Source organism: Heliangelus exortis, chromosome 1 (assembly GCF_036169615.1).
Source record: "Heliangelus exortis chromosome 1, bHelExo1.hap1, whole genome shotgun sequence".
In the NCBI taxonomy this organism is placed as follows: Eukaryota; Metazoa; Chordata; class Aves; order Apodiformes; family Trochilidae; genus Heliangelus; species Heliangelus exortis.
This window is the reverse complement of record NC_092422.1, coordinates 140621610-140641138: the sequence shown is the minus strand read 5'-3', so window position 1 is coordinate 140641138 and position 19529 is coordinate 140621610. Positions and strand designations below refer to the sequence as shown.

Here is a 19529-nt window from a genome sequence, read left to right as displayed (position 1 = left end):
CTCCCAGCCATCAAGATAATGTTGCTGTTACCAAACACAGGCTGCTGTCAGAGATAAGGCAGTATGCAAGGCAGAGCAGATCAGAAATAGAAATTCAGAATACTTTATGAGAAAAACAAGGTGCAGTATGTGGAGATCACTGGCTGAGCTCATATGGGAGAGAAGAGCTGAGAGAGTAACAGTGTCTACAGGAAAGCTCAGTCGACTGAGTTCCATCCTTACACCATTTGGAACTGTGACAGAGACCACAATGGTATCACTTCATCAGTAGATGAAAGCTGCACAAGCTAGAAAAATGAAGCTTTGCACCTATGGAAGGGGTAGAGAAATAATTTAGCATAATCTCTAAAAATGACAATAGCTGTCAGGTGATTTACTGTGGTTTATGCAGAAGAAGTTTCTCAATCACTCACAAGGGGCTGACAAATAGAACATATGGTGCAGAGTAGATGGTGACAATAATTCTAGCACAGCTCCCAAGAAAAAAAAAAAACTTTTTCTTGTTGCTAAGAAATATGAAAATATAGCAAAAAGGTCCTGTTGCAAAACAACAGAAATGCAATTTGACATTATCTGTACTCTAACCTGTAGAGATCACTTGGTTTTAAAAATTTAAATACCATTATCTAACAGTAGTCATCTAAATCTAAAAAGATACAGTTTGCTAGCAGAAATTTTTTTTCAATTGCTTTAAACTTGTGAACTCTTATTTCAACTAAAAATCTTGACTGAAAAGTTGCCTGGAGCCAGAGAATAATTGAGGTGCTATTCACAATGAAAACGTAATAATACATTGTCTCCATCTGCATGTCTATGCAAGTTGGTGTTTTTAGCCTAAGAAAATTAAATAAAATGCAAACTGCTAGTGACACATTCTTTTGGTTATGAATGTAACTCATATAATAATGTATCATGTTAAAGCTCAGAAAAACAGTTTCATTCAGTAGTTCTTCAATACTTGAATTAACACGTTGCTTTCAGCAAACGAGATTATCTTGATTCAGCCACTTTCTCTGAAAAAAAAATACTATTATTATTTTTCTTATTATATGGGGGGTTGCACAGTACCAAGAGATTAAAGAAGTGTGAACTTGTTTTGGCATCCTAGTATTGAGATGGTGATTTAGTGTTTTCTTAGTGATTTCTTTCTTTGAAACTTGAGAAATTTTTTATGGTGATTTCCTGCCTAAATGTGAACAATACAATTAGCTTCCTGTTCAAGTGTACTTGCATTCTCTGTAAGAACACACTAATATGAGTTAACGTTGAATTTCAGGTTAACATAATTTCTTCTATCCATGTAAAGTTTATTAAATAGATGAGCTGAAATCTGTTATCATTTGAAATAATAACTTCAGGCTCCTTATCCTTTAGTTTAAGAAACATAGGAATTAAAAGTGATAAAAGAAAAATACACAATGCACTATGCAATATGGTCTTTTCTTAACATGGCCTTCAGAGTAACAGGATGTCACTTTTTGTGGTAGGTATACATTTTCTAAATGTGTATTTTCTTGTGTTTTTCTAATCTTCACTGGAAGTAGGGTGTGTCCCTTGCAGGATATCTACTCAGCAAGATAAAAGTCTTGCATTTAGTCAGTACTAGATTTGAATTTTAACATGATTGTAACTATAAACCCATTCAACATAACCTCAGTCCTGGGGAAAGCAAATCTGGCAGTGAAAATCAGTTTTACTATTTTTATTTAGAAGAACTTGTAAAGAAAATATGGACTCTTTAAGTTGTGAGACAGTTGAATTTAATAGTTTTAAATGCAGACTAAAGGAAATACCAAAAGATGAATAGTCTCTCCAAAAAACACAGTTGTTTTATCTCATAGAAAATTAGCAACTGAAAATCAATATTTCTGCATGAACTGTGACAGACTATGGCAAATGTAATTTTCAGAGAACTTGATTTAGAGCCAAATGGTTAATGCACTAAATGGAGGTAGTGAATCAGTCCTCAAAAGACCCTTCTTCCTCCAGATACTTGTAACATCTGACTTCTCAGTTAGTTTCTTTCCAAGTCTCTCATTAGAGAAGTTTATAGCAGCAAATATGCCAAATCTTCACTACAGAAGCTCTCCAGGATATTTTTTTTCTTCATTTTCATATATATCTATATAATACTCATACACATAGTAACAACACCTGGCAACTAACTGGTGCCTCTTCTTATTTTCCATTCACTCCTTTGATTTCTTGCAGGTCCTCTTCATTCCATCATTATAGGTTAAAAAAAACTTCCACTTTGTTTTAACCAAATTACAGTAAGATTTCTCTGTAGTAGATCCTCCATAAATATAAATTTACTTTCTATTCCCACTTCAGTCTTAAGCTTTCTATGGTCAGTGATGCATAAAGGGGAAGAAGGGGTAGACTTTTAAAACATAAATTGCAGTGATTAAAAAATAATTTTCAAGCAGCATAGTTTGACCTTCTCCTAGAATTTCTGTACAGCATCCACTATAAGAAACATATAGCATAGTGTTGCAGTTCACTAGCTATAAATTTTTAGTCTTGAAACAGATGCCCACTTCTGCTTAAACTTTCCTCCACAGTCCTTGGAGCTTAGCAGAGCAAGATTTCAGCTTTAGTGTTTTCCATTGTCTTTAGACTTTCCCAAATATTTGCAAAATGTAGTTTCTGTAATTTAAGATTAATGTTACTAATCAAGTGAAAAGTTATGGCTATGTCCAAAAGGGAGGTGCTGAAGAGATCAAAAGTCTTTGAATGATTTTCAAGTGCTTCAACAGATTGCTCCTATTGCAGTATTTTTAATATATCAAACTGTATAAAAATTACAAAATTTTGTAAAAAGGTAGCAGGAACATTGCTGCAAGTTTAAAAAATGTTGTAGTGAATGCTGTTATAGATGCTGAGTTAATGGCAACTTTTCTTTATACAGCTTTGAAAGTCCTTGTCCCTCTGCACCATTTTCTGCAAGTAAAAACAAACCTAAAATATTCATACATATAAAACATAGTTTTCTCCACTATCAGGGGTCTTCATGTATTTCTGTTGATATCCTTAAAGAAAATCTCTAAAAGAAAAATAAAACAAGATCAGCTTAAGATAAATTAATTTCACGGTTCTGTGACATTAAGTACAAAGACATAAAAAAAAAAAAAAAAATGTTAGATACTGTGAGAAATATTTTTTTCAGAAAGGCTCCAAAACAATAAATTTAATGATGTAAGCATTTCTGAATGGTACTTTTTGTCAGTTTTAGAGGACAAATATATTTCTTTAAGATAATACATTGCATAATTTTGAACAACTACTTATTTTTAAAGCATTTTGTTGTGCAGAAACCATCAGCCATTGTCTCTTCAGTGCTAATAACCAAACAGTTACAGATGTTCTTGCTGTCAGTCAGCAAAATGTACGTTGACTCTGAATCCTTAGCTGAAAATTGATTTCTGTATATATGTGTGTATGAAAACATATACATATATACACACATATATATGTGTATGAAAGTTATGTACATATTGTATATGTCTTAACCACTTCCATGTGAAGCAAGCACATAAGTGAAGCAGCAAGTTAATTACAAAATTTTACATCATCTGATGTCAAACTTTGATTTTATGCCAGAGGACTTAGAGGGTTCTCAAAAGTTTCCCTCCCTTTCCACGTCCATGAATTTTGGATGTTCATTTTAGCAATTTATCACAGCACAAGTTGTCTCATGTATGTGATCTTGATTAGCACTTCCACAGTTATGCAAGTGCTTGGATCTAGTTTTCAACTGTCTGAGACTTGTGTGAGACAATGGCATAAATGAAAGGCCTATGTGTGGTGTATAACACCTGCAGTGACTGCAACTGAGTTAGTTAATCTTTGTAATTATAATATAAAGCAGCAGTTCTCTGTCTTCTCCACCTTAAGCTTTCTACTCCAGTCTTGCAAAGATCCAACTATTTATGGGGAATACAAATATCCAGAAACCTGAGAAGGATAAGGAAGCCTTGATCTTCCTAACACCTACATTAATATCCAGGAGGTTTTGTCCTCAGATCTCCACAAGGCACTTGCCATGAGTAATGTGTTTTAATTTTTTTTTTACAAGTTCTTTTGCCAAATTTAAGCCTCCCAAATTGGTTATTTTCATCATTTTGTATCTTTGTACCAAACAAAAACCACATGAACACTGAAGATAGAACATGCTGAATAAAAAAGAGGCAGAGAGGCAGAGCTTGGGGAAGTAAGTTCAAGGCATACTTTTCACAAATCATATAGAAGTGTTTTCTTTTTAACTCATCTAATATTTTTTCTTCCTTAATGCCAGGCTTGATGCATCTCCAGATCCAGCTACCCAAACCATAATGTTTTCATGTCAGTATTTTTCAAAACGTATTTGATAGTCTTCGCATTTGGAGGGAACATATATATATAAATGTGTAATTTTTAAAAAGAAAGGAAACATCCGTGGTTGAAGTGCATAGAATTATTATATAAAATACCCCTGGTAGAAAGAAATGAAGTCTTATTGCATCATTTACTTTGATACTATGTAGAGGTCCTCTGGAAAAACTTGATAAAAGTAGAAGATACTCATTTACTGGATAATTTTCATGACCAGACACCTATTAAACTGATTGATAAAACTAATCTTTATGTTTTAAAAAACAGAGGAAACATATTCATCAGGTTGACAGTTCTGTGACTGATAAAATTTATTTCTACATAGTTTTGGTATATCTAGCAGAGTTAAAGAATGGTAATTTTCTATTGCATTTGTTGTCATACCATACATGGCACTTCTAAGTCACTGCTAAAATATGTAGATACCAACCTGGAAATCTCTAATGAATGTCAAAAAGAAGAAGATAAAACCAAAGGCCACTGTCCATTCACAGATTGCACTCATAAAATGGTAAGTATAATCCTGATGGAATGAGACATAAAATAAATTTTTAGATAAAACAGATAAAGTAACTGGGGAATGCTATACAAAATATACATTTCCTTCTTTAAACTCAACAAACATTCTAAGACTCATAATCTTAACATCCTGTTGCATGAAAGGCAATTCAGATTTAGATTTTAAAGAATGGTAAGTATATTTATCATGGTTGCATGTGTTCCATTAAGCAACCACTTGTGTACTAACAAAAAGAAAAAAATAGTACAAGAAAACTACAATCACTGCAAAATCAAAAAATAGGTTGAATATAATTTGCACCTGAAACATTAGTTCTTATGTAACAAGTGGCCCATATTCAAAACTTTTACTCAGAGCTACTGAGTTCAGTAGTACTATCCCTTACAGACAATTCTTGCACTGTTTTAAAACAGAGAGCATTTTCGTATGACAGTTCCTGACAAGACCTTTGTTTTTAAGAAGATCATCAAAGAAAACCTCAGTAATATGACACAACTAGAAAGCAAAGTGTTTTGTAACACATCATCAGCAAGCAGGTTGTCTAAGAACGTTGTCTTATCCTTGCATCTCAAGTTAAAAAAAAAATCAAGAGGGAGATATTACTAAGACTGTCTAACTTGTGAAGATTTATCTCACAGCTGCCTTGCCACTGTTTGATTGAAGCACATTTGCCAAGATTGCTATTATTAAGCTTTTCAAGCAGGGTATACACTCCCTGCATTATTTAGCCTGTTTTTTTAATACCTCCATGTGGCAAAATTTTAAAAAAAACAACTTATCTTTCATTATTCTGAGGACACTGACATCAGTTCAAATACCTAATATTGACTGGAGTATGGATCAGGTCAGACCACCCATGTTTATCACAATAGTAAAGATTATTTAATAAAGAATGGTGAAAAAGCTGAGAAAACCAATGTAAAAAAACTTCAGAAACTCTGAAATCAAGTTGGTCCACTTTTATTTCCTGTGTGAAGTTAGTTTTCAAGAAATATCATTATAACAGGATGGAGAAGCACTCACTTCCACAGTTGTTTTGTTTTGATTGTTTGGGGCTTTTTTTTTGTTTTGTTTTGTGTTTTACAACTTGTTCTACAGATAAGTTTCACATGCTTGGTTAAAGCGAAAATCTCAGTCTCTGAAGATGACAAATCAATAATAAACCCAAGCCAGTTTTCTAATGAAGAAATAACTATAAAAAGTGTTGCACAAATTGGTGAGATTTCACAAATCTGTTCATTATAATGTACTATTTAAAGTCTCTGAAGTGTTTGTAATGCTATATCCTTTTAGGTAAACATTACGGTGTACCTCAAATAATACGATACAGAGTAAGTTGGTTATCTAATCAGATTTTACCTTTTCATCTGGAGTCCAATCAATTTTTGTCATGGAAATTTTTGAAGCAAACACAATCACTGGGAAAAACACAGTGTAAAGGAAACTATAAAAGTTAGTGAGTAATAATGAAAAAGACACCCTGTCCCCCTTATGTAGCACAGGACAACCTGAACAACCAGAATAAGAAGTCAAAGTATTAAGAGGACAGGTAAATGAGACACATTACTGAAAGGTAACTGATAGCTGCAATCAAAAAAAAAAAAAAAAAAAATCTGCACAAATGAAGGTTTCTGTGGGTTCTTCCAAAGAACAGAGGGTAAGGGGAGACACACCAAAACTTACATCGCATTCACAATTGACATCTGTGGGAGTAGAAAGTTGCATTCTTGGAAAGGGGAAATATATTGGTTTCCATTGGTCCTCAACAAGTGCCTTGATATACTTGTACAGCTAGGGCCCTCTTTACAAGCCCTTGCACAGCTGCTGGAACCAGAATCAGGCTGCAGCTTACTGGTGATTTGATGATCTGCTGCAATCACTTTTCAACATTGGTAGATCAGTCACCTAAAGAGCAATAAAATCAGTGGGATGGCTCTCATTTCATCAGTCTGACGGAAAAACCAGTAAGGCTTTCGTGTGTGTCTCTAAGGGAGGCATCTAATGTAGCCAAGCACCAACCAACGTGATCAAAAGCATCTTCTTAGGTATGAAGGAAATCTTGTGCATGCCAACTATACCTTATACGTCCATGTGTCAGGTTCATTTTAGAAGCCCCTTTTGCATGCCTTTCTCCATACCATTCTTCAAAGGAAGGAGGTTGGAAAGTTGGTTTAGCTTTATTATCCCATGGTCTTATGAAAAATACTAGGGTATCAGATTTAAATATACCACTGAAAGAAGAGAGCCTGCTTTTCAGAGGACCCTAAAACTCATCTTCATGGCATTAATGGTGTCTCAATATGCACTATCAGAGCAGATATTGGAGAGAACCCTAAGCAAGGGCTGTAGCCTCGTTGTCATCCTTTATCAGCAATAATTTCACTTAAAAGGAAAATTATGAACACAAAAAGGGAAAACTGTGGAACACACCATAAAGGATACTGGGAATGAAAGCAATGCATGATATTACAGATATGGCCATCCTTATGTGACATACAAAGTAAGTGTTCCATCGTGGACAGGACTTGTAAGAGATTATAGACTGAAGTGTAATGTACACAACACCTGAGCCAAATGCCACCAAAGCTCCTATGTCATGGACACTGGGAACAGACAGCTCCTGGAAAGAGAATCAGCACAAGAGTCAGCTGCTACTACTCGTACAGTGGTAGGCATTGATGAGCCCTGAGAAGGTGGTAGCCACATTATGCTGGGCATGTACAAGCAGTGGAAAACAGTCCCTTCTCCCAAAGGTTTACACAAGGAAGATGAAAGCTAATAGAGAAAGAGTAACTCAGGAAGGTAAACTACATCCAAAACCACCGGTTTAAAGCCCTTTCCTATGTTCACATAAAAGTATAAATCAATTTTAGTGTTGTTCGATAGCTGGTCTCGTATCAATTAATGTTTTCAATAGCTGGTCTCATATCAATTAATGTTTTCACCAACTGAAACTGGACTGTGTTCTTCTTAAGTTCCTATACCTCCTTTTTTCCATTTACCTGTCAAAGATTTTCAGCCTTTTGTGCTGAAATTCTGCTCTGCATTGGTGTGGTGATACTCTGACTAATGGTAAAGTTTCAGAGAAGCTGTTCTACCTAGTGACAGCTAGAGCTCTGTCCCCAGCCCTCCAGTGGCCAGCCACAAGGCTCCGGGAAATAAGTCAGCAGTTATGAAGTGTTACTTAAAATAAGTTCTTGATATGATGGTCTTATCAGTTTCTTGAATTATTCCACCTTCTTACTCTTCTCCTCATCGTCAGCCACTGATAATGAAGTTCCACAACAGGTGAAAGTGCATAGAAAATTCCAACGTCACTATGTATGTGGCCTATATTTCTGTAATACTCTACCTATGGAAGAGTCTCTCCTTTAAAACACAAACAAGTAGAATAAGAATTCCCAGTAAAAAAACAGATGAAGATTCAGGAGAAATTATATTCTAAATGCTTAAAAAAATTACAAATATCTCAGAATCCACTATCAGACAGGTAAGGTAGCTTGAAAGCTCCTATCAAAACACATGCTATCATCTGACATACACAGTTATATTTTATTGATTAATGAGAACACATCTATATCCTTTCATTACATATTTTCATATATTTCCTGCCTGGAAGCCAGTTTTCTTTGTCTTGTAATCGTGATTATTACAAGTCATGCTCTTTTAACTTCTTTTTCTCTGTGTTTTTCTTTCTACTTTCTTTCTTACTTTCTTTTCCCTTCTGTCTCTCTGTAATGTGCTGAATTCAGTCAGATTTTTAAGCATGTTCTTTAAATAGCTATTTAAATAACATATTATCTATATTTGTATTTTATTCTTCTCTGTCCAACTTTTTGCCTTCCATGATAGGAATGCAGAATTTGGTATGGAAAGCATAAAGCAAACAGCTGTTGGCTTTTGCATTAAGCCCCATACACAATAAACAGAGCTTTTCTACTATGGCTCTCATAAATTATCCTACCAAACTACAACAGCTTCCTGAAAAAGCCCATCACACTCAACCCCTAAGGAATCTGGGAAATGTAGCTACATCTGCTACAGCAAGACTGCCAGACTTTCCAGTGAAAGAAAGGACAGCCTCTCTTTAAGCATGTGTAATGGCTAATAGGCAAAACCAGACCTGCTAAGACCAGGGTTTGTCTAATTCGTTGAGGGCTATGAGGTTTTTTCCTTCCATATCCAATCATCTTCTAAAAGTGAAACCTCCACCATCTTTCATTTCTGTATTTCCAGCCTCATGTTGTTTAAAACAGGGAACAAGCACTTCATTCATGACCTTTGCTGATTTTCTTTCAAACTCCTCTGCTTTTAGAGGACACACTCCTAAGTGTTGTCTGACATCTTGTTCCTCACTTTTGCTAAGTGTTCAGAGGTCAATACCATTAAAACGTCAGGCTACCTACCATATCGTACCTTGAAGCTAAGAGTGTGAAAATAATTTCAACTAATTATGCTACTTAAAAGACTCAGCATGAGTCGGACTAGATTTGAGTAAATAAATGCAAACCTTAAATATTTCCAGTACAATTTCCCACTGAAGCCTTTTTAACAAACTAGGTATTTTGTTGTGGGGAAAAAGAAAATCAAGTGATGCCCAATAGTGTCAGTCAGTTCTACTACAGTGCACAGGCATGGTGCTGATTACTTGCTGGGGAAAAGTAAGTTTTAAGAAACAAACATACACGTGAATGTGAATTTTCTGCATGGTCCACTGATTAGGGGCATTGGACTGAATACTAAAGAAATAACTTCTAATTACAGCTTTGCTTTTGTCTCCTGACCTGAAACAGTCACTTGTCTCAGCCTCTTCATGTTTCAATTATTTTACTAATAAATTAATATGAGTTCACTAGTTGTACACTATACAGTTAAAAGAGCAGATTACAAGCCACCATTTCCATCTTCCCAGGCAATTAAGCATGCTCAAAAATCTGCTAGATCAGATTCTTAGCTAGATTAGAGCCTTACTGTGTTCTAAACCTTTCCTACAAAATGCACCTAATATGGGAAGTCACATCACTGAACAGGAAAGAGGAATTATGTGAGGAACAAGTTTACAAATAGGCAAGAAATAATGTTATAATTGCCAAGGGCTCCCTTTGAAAAACTAGGATCTAACTTTCTGCCTCTCTGACTCCCCCAAATTATTTTTCATTCCTGAAAATACTATGACAATTACACGCAAAATTGTACTGGCTGACAAAGCCCTGACAACCTTAGTTGTCAATTTTTCTGTATGTTTTCAGGTCACTTTATGAGCACAACAGTATGATCCCCAAGGCAGACCATCCTTTAAAGGAAATAATTTGATTATTTCCACAGGTTTAAAGGCAATACCTCAAACTACTTGCCAATTAAAATTGGCTTGATTCTCATCTGAAATCTTCAGTGCAGTTGTCCTAGTACTTCTGTGTGTCAAAATGTAGCCTATTACATGCCTCCTCACTAGAAAAGGTGAATAATCTGTTTCAAAATTTATCATCTATTTATTTTCTTTCAGACACTGAGACCTGGACTTGTTTGATTTATAATAAGATGTCTTATTCTTTCTAGCAAAGTGGTAACTTTACGTGTCCCTATTAAAAGACTTAACGTGTTGTTATATCATCTCTCACAGATGCAAAACACTGGGATGATATTCTGCTCAATGTTCTAACCTCTCAGCCAAGTCCAGCTTATTCTGTAGAAAATGCTGCTACTGTGCAAGCCATCATTCACTTAAAAATACAGGTCTGATATATTCTGCCCTACCTGACTATAAGCAAATTTTACTGCAAATAGCAGAGCTTTTTTACAGTAAAAATTTTCACAGTAAAAATTCAACAGCAGAAGCATCTATATTAACTTGTTCTCTACTACAGACATTTTACAAGACAAGCACAGGCAACCCCCTTACTGACATAACTGTACAAGCAAAAAATTCAGTATATAGGGAGAAAGCAAAGTGATCTTGTTAAAGCTACTGAAAAAAGGCAGGAGTAAGAAAGACATTATTACTGCATTTACCAGGTATCCACACTGGGATCATGTTAACTACTCTGATCTATTTGATTTTTAAACTGGTAAAACAATTTTAGTTTAGTTTATAATATGACATTTACAGTCATACCTGAAAATTTGCAACTATGCCCATTCCAATACAGCCCATCAATCCGATACATAATGAAAATATGTTGCATGAAGACTTAATAAAGTGTGATGACTCATTTTGCTTCTTTATTAATAAATATCTGATGTACATTGTAATTACACCTGAAAAACAAAAAACACATAATTTGTTCAATGGCAATGTATTGCTTCCATTTAACACCTAACATATTTGCATACAGAATAAAATTATAAACATAATACAGGAAATAATACTGCCTTTAGCTCTACTGGGTTAAGAAGAAAGCTAGTGAATTTCAGATGTATTATTTTCTGGTAGAACTATCTTAATATTATCTTAGTCTTGACATCACATATTCATGTTATCTAGGAATAACACTTCAAGAAAAACACTAATTTAAGTCCTATTCTCCTATGCATTTTAGGCATAAAGTCAGTGACATTCCACATTAGGAATAGCTGTTACAGAGAGACCAACCATAAGATAGAAGTAGGAGAATTTATTCTGTTTTGATACTCAGTCTTGCATAATGGATGCCCTGAAGAAACAATACATTTTTGTAGCATGTAAACAGAAAAAAAATAAATATCTGTGTATCTGCATAATATTTTCAAAGCTTTTATGCCAATTTTGGCTGCTTTTCTGTACAATGGAGTCAGCAGACCTCTACACAGATTTTATTGCAGCCTACGTGACCCCAGGCTGAAGTTCACTCCTGACAAACACCTCTACTGAATTAGAAGGTCATGGTTCACCTTGACCAGGTTTTAATAAGCTGTGGACTGGATTGCACAGTTCAATAGCACAGAATATAGTTTCAGTCTACCTGAATAAATAAATAAAAAAAAAAATAATATAAATACAGTAATATAAATATATAAATAAATCAGCTAACATTGTCCAGGCACTGTAACATGAAACACACCAACACAGTGTGACTGAAAAAGGTTCTTAGAAAAAGTAAAACACATGATTTTTACTTCGCATGAAGGCTGTAGTGCACAACATGTATACAGAGGTATGCAGCTCTTGATCCTCCACCCTCTAGAAGTAAATAGAAAATGCTAAATTTTCGGACTCAAGGCCAGTAGACATTTGGTGGAGGAGAACACATCTGGCAGAGAAAACCAGGTGTTGCTTCAACACCATTCTTCCCAATGCTGCAGCATCCTGGAACCTAGATGTCTTCCTGTGTCTAAGAGATTCTTTTGGAAAGTAATTATGCTTCCTTTCTTCCACTTTTTATTGCCAGATGCATTGATTACCTTGCAATTAAGAAGTTCTCTAAAGAGACAGAAGTGTCCCTAAGCCTCCGCTTACCAACCCTAAGAATCTGGCACTTTAGATATTACTTCCATTTATCTGATACTACTATGTGACTGTTAAGTACTTTTTCTGCTGCATATTGTATGGACTGCAATGTAAGCAGACAGCTTTTGCTAGTTTTCATTTCTTTGCTTTGTTCAAACCAAGTACAACATACATACCTAAAAGTGCTGAAATATTAATCATAAAACCAAAGATGCCACTCTCTGGAGGTTTAGTTCCAGTGTCACTAAAGCAGGAAGAGAGAGAAGAAATTGAAAGTTAATTGAGACCCATGAAATTTAAATAATACATTCACGTGAAATCCCCAGAGGCATTTAACTTGTGTGAACTGCTGCTATGTGCATAAAACATTTGAATATATAAATTGTAATGCCACCAGCTCCACACTTAAGCTTCATTTGTAGTGCTGAGTCTTTCTTTTTAGGAAGAAATTATACTTTTGGAGCACACTATTTGAACTATTGTCCTGTTTTTGCTATTGGAACAGAATCCAGCAACTATTTTTCTCTTCGGAGAAACTGTAGTTTTGAGATACTGCATAGACTAATTGTTTAAGAAGATGAGAGATAAGTTGCATTGTTTGCATTTATACCCAGCTCTGGTATGCAGCTTTCTGTAGTGGCCAAGCTGCAGGGTAGTTTTGAACTTGCAATGGGCAAGGAAGGGCAAAACCCAGGGCAGCTGACCCAAGCTGACCAGGCAAAGTATTCCATACCTTAAAAGTTACCTTCCCTATATCGGGAAGCTTGGGGGATGTCTTGGGGGCTTGTACCATGGCTGCCTTCCCCGAGAGGGATCAATCTGTCTTGTTGGCCATCAAGTGCCTGAGGCTTCCTCCTCACCTTGCTGTGACCGTCGTGTTCTCACTGGATCTCTTGTGCTCACAGTGCTGGGCATTCAGCCTCCTCTGCTGGGAGCACACAGCTTGCAACTACTGTCTGAAGCGGAGTATAACTTCCTATCTTATATTAATATTGGTGGTAATATTAGTTCATTATTATTAAGTTATTAAATCTGTTTTTGTTTCAACCTATAGGTCTCCTTTCCTTTTCCTGATGCCCCCTCCTGGGTGGGGTGGAGGTACAGAACAACCAACAGTGGCAACTGTATTTCTCCCTTTACTGTATGTGATATGCAGAGATGTGACAGAGCAATGCTTTGCTAACAAGTGACATTTTTAAAATGACATTTCTTTTATCTGCTAAAGTAACACTGTGATAGAGTAAAACGTAACTGATGTCATCCAGTAGCCTAGGATGTGAAAGAATTAGACTTAATTTCCTGATTTGCTTGAAAGGACTTGCCCAGGAGAGCAATTGTGTTCTGATGCCTGGGGGTATTCCTAGGCACCACTGAATTTACTAATGTAGATACACCTTAAAAGTCCTAATACTCTAGGTCCAAGTTGTTCTAAGTCTCTTTTGCTGAAGCAGTTCACCCTCATCCTGGATGATCAGAAGTTCACTAGGTCAGGCAGACAGAGGGTGAGTGTGAGAATTATAGTCTATACATATACATACTTGCATACATATATGAAAAGCATCATATATACAAAATACATTTCATAGAAAATGGCATACCTTTATCATCTAATCCTTTCCCCCCTTTTCCTTACTAAAGAATGCCCTTGCCTCACAGGCAGGAGATACACCTGGGAATATGTGGGCTCAAGACATCTTAAGCAGGACTCTTTTTATACAAGGTGAGTGCTCTGTTGAAATAAGAATACAGCAATGCCTTTGCCTCATTACACTATTTTTTCATGTCTAACATACAAGCAGTTAAGGATATCTATTTGATCAGTTTCTGTTGGTCAAGCCAATGGAAAACATGTAGCTTATAAATGCTTACAGAATGTGGGTAGTACCAAGAGGCTACTGAGGCATCCAAGGAATGGAAAGAGGGGATCTTAGCTAATGCCATAGTTCAGTGAAACTGAGCAAAGATTCTGAAAATGAAACTTTCTCTTAGGTGTATGATGGGACAAGTAGATACTAGCTGCAGACTTTTAAAATCTGGTTCAAGAAGATGAATATTGATTAGTTTCCAGTGCTAAGCTTCCAAAACTATCACCTAGTGCAACCAAAATTAAAGGTATTCAGCATGAACACCTGTGATCTTAACACCCAAAGGAGAAAGCTCTCTCAATGTAAGCAATCATTCTTAAAGAAAGACTTTGTCAACTCTGTTAATTTCAAGCCAGAAGAGTACCACATCAAAAGATTTAATTTTTACCTAATTATATTCTCTCACCATCTCCTTCTATGTTACAGCTAGGATGACTTATCAAGAAGGGGAGAAATCTCAGGGTGAAGTGAGAACACCTTTGTATGACGGAAAACAATGGAAAAAAATTTTGTGTTTCTTTTGACTAGGTCACTTCCAAAGTGTCAGACAACAAAAGCTTGCACCAAGCTTTTAGACAAGTTTTTACAGCTTCTCAGGTGTTAGGAATTCCTATTCATCTGTATTTTCATGTCATAAGGCTTTCTGAAGACTTGCTCCAGCTTGTACTCTGTTAGTCTTGTTTCTCTTTGATAGCAGAATTGTTGAAAATAGCAGACTAATTTTTTTTGCTTGACACTTCTGATAAATCATCTTAATGCATCCTTCATTGAGCTCGTTTTTTAATCCTGAACTTCACATCTTTTCCTCATCTTTCTGAAGTGGTTTCATAAATATGACAAAGGACTCCATTTAAAAAGTGGGCCACTTGAGAAAATCTTGAAGGAGTTCTGCAAATCAGAAGCTGTTCTATGCAAAGTACAGGACTATGATCACTTTAAAGCTCTTGGAGGACTTCAGGTGAGAAACAAATGGAATTGGCACATGCAAAGAAAGCCATTTAGAGTTCTTGGAACACTTCAAATCATAAGAGCAATCCAAATAACTTGAAATTCCACTGAACTCCATTAACTTTTTAATTAAACAGCTATTCTCAAGGTGAAGCTTTACAGGTGAATTTGCTGTAGTTGGTTTTTAAACTTAATAATCTTAGCAGTAGGCTTTAAAAAAATTTCATACCAAAAATACTAAATTATATCTACAATTTATTTACAAAGTACTGCACTGGGTTTTTAAGGACATATTCTTTCTAATGTCAGATTTTCCACTGAAAACTCCCTAAAGCTAAATGGAACAGGTACATTTTTGCTTTATTTCTGGTCTGCTGCTTTGCCAAAAAGAATAAAAAAGCATTCTGCAAGAGTTACTGTCCTTTAATGATAAAGAAAGTCACAGCCAAAACTAAAACTTGTGCTCATTTATTTTCAGTGGTGCATAGGTGAGCACAACAACCATGGAAAAGACAAGGAACCCAGTACAAAAATGACAGCATTTGTGTCACCATCTCATGTAGCAGAATTCGGCAAAAATTCAAATAGTCTTCTGAAGAGTGGAAAAACAAAGAGCTTAAGGACACTGGGAATAAATATTTTAAGGCTGGAAGGACAGTAATAATCGAATTTTCTTTATAGCCATCATAAACTATTTCTCTCAAAACCTAAGTCCCAGACCTTTAAAGTAAGAAGATAATATTCTGTCTACAGGGATTCTGATTGATGCCAAAGTACTAACTGGCAGAAAATATCTTAAGGAAAATTCTCTCTCTTTATTCACTGAGAATCACTGAGACTTCAAACCACCAAACAGCCGCAGCAGCACAAGCAAATTAGTTTGGATTTTGAGTAGTATGAACAAGAGAACTAATTTTAGCACACTCTAGTAACCTTTTAAGGTTCAGTTGCTAGAAAACAAAAAAATATATTAATCTTTGTCTACCTAGAAGTGTATTTATATGACTTATGTGACGAGAAATCAGCACAGGTTCAATGACAAATTTACAATCTGTCTTTCACTGGGATAGCTGTTACATGATAAATAAATTAAATCAACAATTTACCTAAAGGCATACACAGGGTACTTAAGGAATGTAATGAAGTATTACAGAAATGCTGAACTAAAATTTTTCAATATTTTTTCTATCGTGTAAATGGAATTTCCCCATACAAGCTCTATTTCATTTTTATAGCTCATTTTAAGATATTGCACAACTGAAATGTTGCAACATTCTTCCTCTTTATTTTTTGTCAGTCTTAAGTTTCACTAAATCACATTCCCAACCCCATGATTCAGGCTAAAGCAATTACTTATAAAACAAGAATATGAACTATGGTATGACTACTGGCCTGAGTAGTTACTTAGAAGTAATCATCATACTACTCCCAAGTGTATCTTCTAAGAAGATCATATGTTTTGACAATATGCCTTTAGAATTACTACAAATTGTTCACCAACAGTCAATATTTTTAGTCCAAATGCTATGTTAAAAGGATGTAAAATAATAAGACATCTGTCTTTTAGAGAACTTTAGGAGCAAAAGCAGAGGACCTGAAATGTGAGTGTTTGGGGGTTTTTTAATCACCGATAGAGCCTCAAATGTCTCATTTGTTGTTTTTGTTGTATTTTTTATGGTTCTGAATATTTATTGTGATTCCTTAGTTAAAGGATAAGAATTATTTTTTTCAGTGAGATGCTCAGTTATATTGATACAATTATGGCAGCTGTGATACATTCATCAGAGTTACAGAGCTGTGACTTGTAGGTTTTATCTAGCTCTCTAAAAACAGTGACACTTACAATTGAGATATCTGTGCTGTTAAAATCTTGACTGCAAACACGATTATATGGGAAGAAATTGTCCTGTTCTCTTATATATTTTATTCAAGGACATAGCATAAGCTACAACATAAAGAACACCATTTGTCAAGTTTCTTGCTACAGGACCTCAAAACCCTTCTGGGAACAAACCATGTCCTGAACATGGACACAATTATGTCAAATAGATTATTTTTCTTCGTTAATAGGGGATAAATTGCACTGGCTACAAGTGCTTTTGTGTAAGTAAAATTCTGTATGTAATCAAGGATGGACACGAATGTAGCTACAACTGCTAGGGCTGTAGGGTATTTGTGAGTGTACAAGAACAAGGCTTTGTAAAAGCTGAGTCTAGATTTGCACATATAATCTTAAAAATTTTTGCTAACATAAGCATGAAGGCCAACTTTCTTTGGCTCCATTTGAATGCAACTTGAATTCTTGTGAGTTGTGGTGTCATTCACACCATCTCACCTGCATATAAAGACCTCTGTTTTCTACCAGATTTATGTGTAAAAATCAGGTTAGCAGCCTTCTGAAATTGTGCCTGTCTAGATATATTTTTAAACATGCATTTGAAAATATTTTTAGTTCCTCTATATACCAGACACCACTCTTGGCTGTCCGGCTTACCTTTAAACTTTTAGACTGGATATTAGAAAGAAGTTCTTGAGTATGAGGGCGGTGAGACTCTGGCACAGGTTGCTCAGAGAAGCTGTGGATGCCCCCTCCCTGGCATTGTTCAAGGCCAGGTTGGATGAGGCCTTGAGCAACCTGGTCTAGATGAGAGGTGTCCCTGGCCATGGCAGGGAGGTTTGAGTAGATGACCTCTAAGGTCCCTTCCAACCTAAGCCATTCTATGAAACTATTAACAGCTAGATGTTAGTAATTTCACAGTTCAGATTTAAATTTCAACGTAATTATTATCTAAGCAATTACTTATACAGAATTGTGTTTAAATTACCAAGTTTATAGAAAATAGATGCCCGTCATCTCTTGGGGAGCCTTTTACATCCATTTTTCCTACCATGAAACTGTTAAAATGTATGTTTGTAGGTGTCTGTGTCCTACAAAGCCTATTTTAGGGCTTCAAGTCCTGTCACCATCTTCAGATCTTCAGCCCAGCTCTGGAGTTAGATGAACAGCACTACATTTACACCACTTATTTCTTAAGCTTTGCTAGGACCAGGCCTGCAGCACACTTTGGCTTCAGCAGAAAGCTGTTCCAGGTCCTTTCTACCAGCGTTCAGGTACTGTGGCTCTTAGAGAGAGAGGCGCGGTGCTTAAGGTGCGATGGGTGCCTGCTCTGCCTCTCCTCACGCTGCATCTCCTCCTCCGGGGAACCTCAGATCCGCGCCGCGGGCCAGGTCTCAGCCACAGGGGAGAAAGGAATCACGGAACCGGCACTGAAGGAGCCCATTAACACCTCCAGGATACGCCGGGCGCCTCACAGCTTGGTCGGCAGTTCCCTCACCCGCCCCGCCGGCACCTCAGGCGTTCCCACTGCCGCCCCCGGCTCACCTGATGTAGGGGACGAGGGGCTCGACGTGCCCCTCCAGCACGGCGATCACATAGGAAATGATGAAGGCGGCCGAGGACCAAGCGACGAGCAAAGCAGGGACGAAAGCCACGCCGGGCAGGCAGCACAGCATCGCCGGCGGCTGCGCTACCCGGTGCATCAGCCACTGGGGCAGGGGCGCCCGGACGGGCTCCGTGGAGGCTCCCTGAAAGTCACGGGCTGTGACCGAGGACCTGGGGGACGCGAGCACCCCCCTACACACACACACACACACACACACACAAAGCCCGTCCGGTTCCCGCCCGCCCCACTCGTGGCTTCTCCGCCAGGCAGCGGCGCTGGCACCGCAAACAGCCCCGAGGATCCCCCGCGGCCTCCCCTTCGCTTTCGCTTCTCCTCAGAGCTCCCCCCGGGGGGCAGCGCCCACGCCCGCCCCGCCCAACGGCCGCCACCGGCTAACGACCCCGGGCTGCGGGGAGCGAGGGGCCGGACGGGGTGGCCGCCTTCGGCTTTCCCTGCTGGCGGCACCTCGAAGGACTTCCGAGAGCTTCTGATCGACGGCAGAAAGATTCCCCGCAGCCCCGGCACCGTGCGGACTCGGTCGCTGCCGCCCGGACTGGCCGCACACGACCCGCTCGGGGCCGGGACTGCGGGGGCTGCTGCCCGAGGGTGCGCGGAAGGGGCTGCGGAGGCTCCCGGCGGCTGGTGCGTTCACAGAATCGTTCTGGTTTTAAAAGACGTTTGAGATCGAAGCCGACCCTTAACCGCACGCTGTCGGGTTCAGTGCTTAATCGTGTCCCTAAGCACCGCATCTTAAACACCTCCAGGGACGGTGATTCAACTACCACCCTTGGCGGCCTCTTCCAATACCTGGCAACCCTTTCAGTGATGAAGATTCTTCTAATCCAATCCCTTGGAACAACTTGAAGCCATTGCCTCTTGTTCTATCATTTGTTACTGAGAAGAAGAGACAAACCCTCAGCTCGCTAAAATCTCAGGCGGTTTTAGAAAGCAACAAG

At 37.5% G+C, this 19529-nt stretch overlaps 1 protein-coding gene across 2 annotated transcripts; it reads right to left on the bottom strand.

The window, feature by feature from the left end:
• Positions 1–344: 344 nt before the first annotated feature.
• On the bottom strand, positions 345–18852 carry DRAM1 (DNA damage regulated autophagy modulator 1). Of its 2 annotated transcripts, XM_071727918.1 has the most exons (8): positions 18513–18852; positions 12494–12561; positions 11007–11149; positions 7337–7514; positions 6254–6312; positions 4805–4897; positions 2977–3046; positions 345–1013 (listed from the first exon to the last, which is right to left on the bottom strand). In XM_071727918.1, exons 1-7 carry the CDS (start codon positions 18668–18670, stop codon positions 3002–3004), a joined length of 744 nt encoding a protein of 247 aa, XP_071584019.1. In that variant the 5' UTR covers positions 18671–18852; the 3' UTR covers positions 345–1013; positions 2977–3001. The 2 variants fall into 2 exon arrangements, with proteins under 2 accessions (XP_071584019.1, XP_071584011.1); XM_071727910.1 differs by lacking the exon at positions 345–1013 and having other exon boundaries at positions 1744–3046.
• Between the last annotated feature and the right edge of the window lie 677 nt (positions 18853–19529).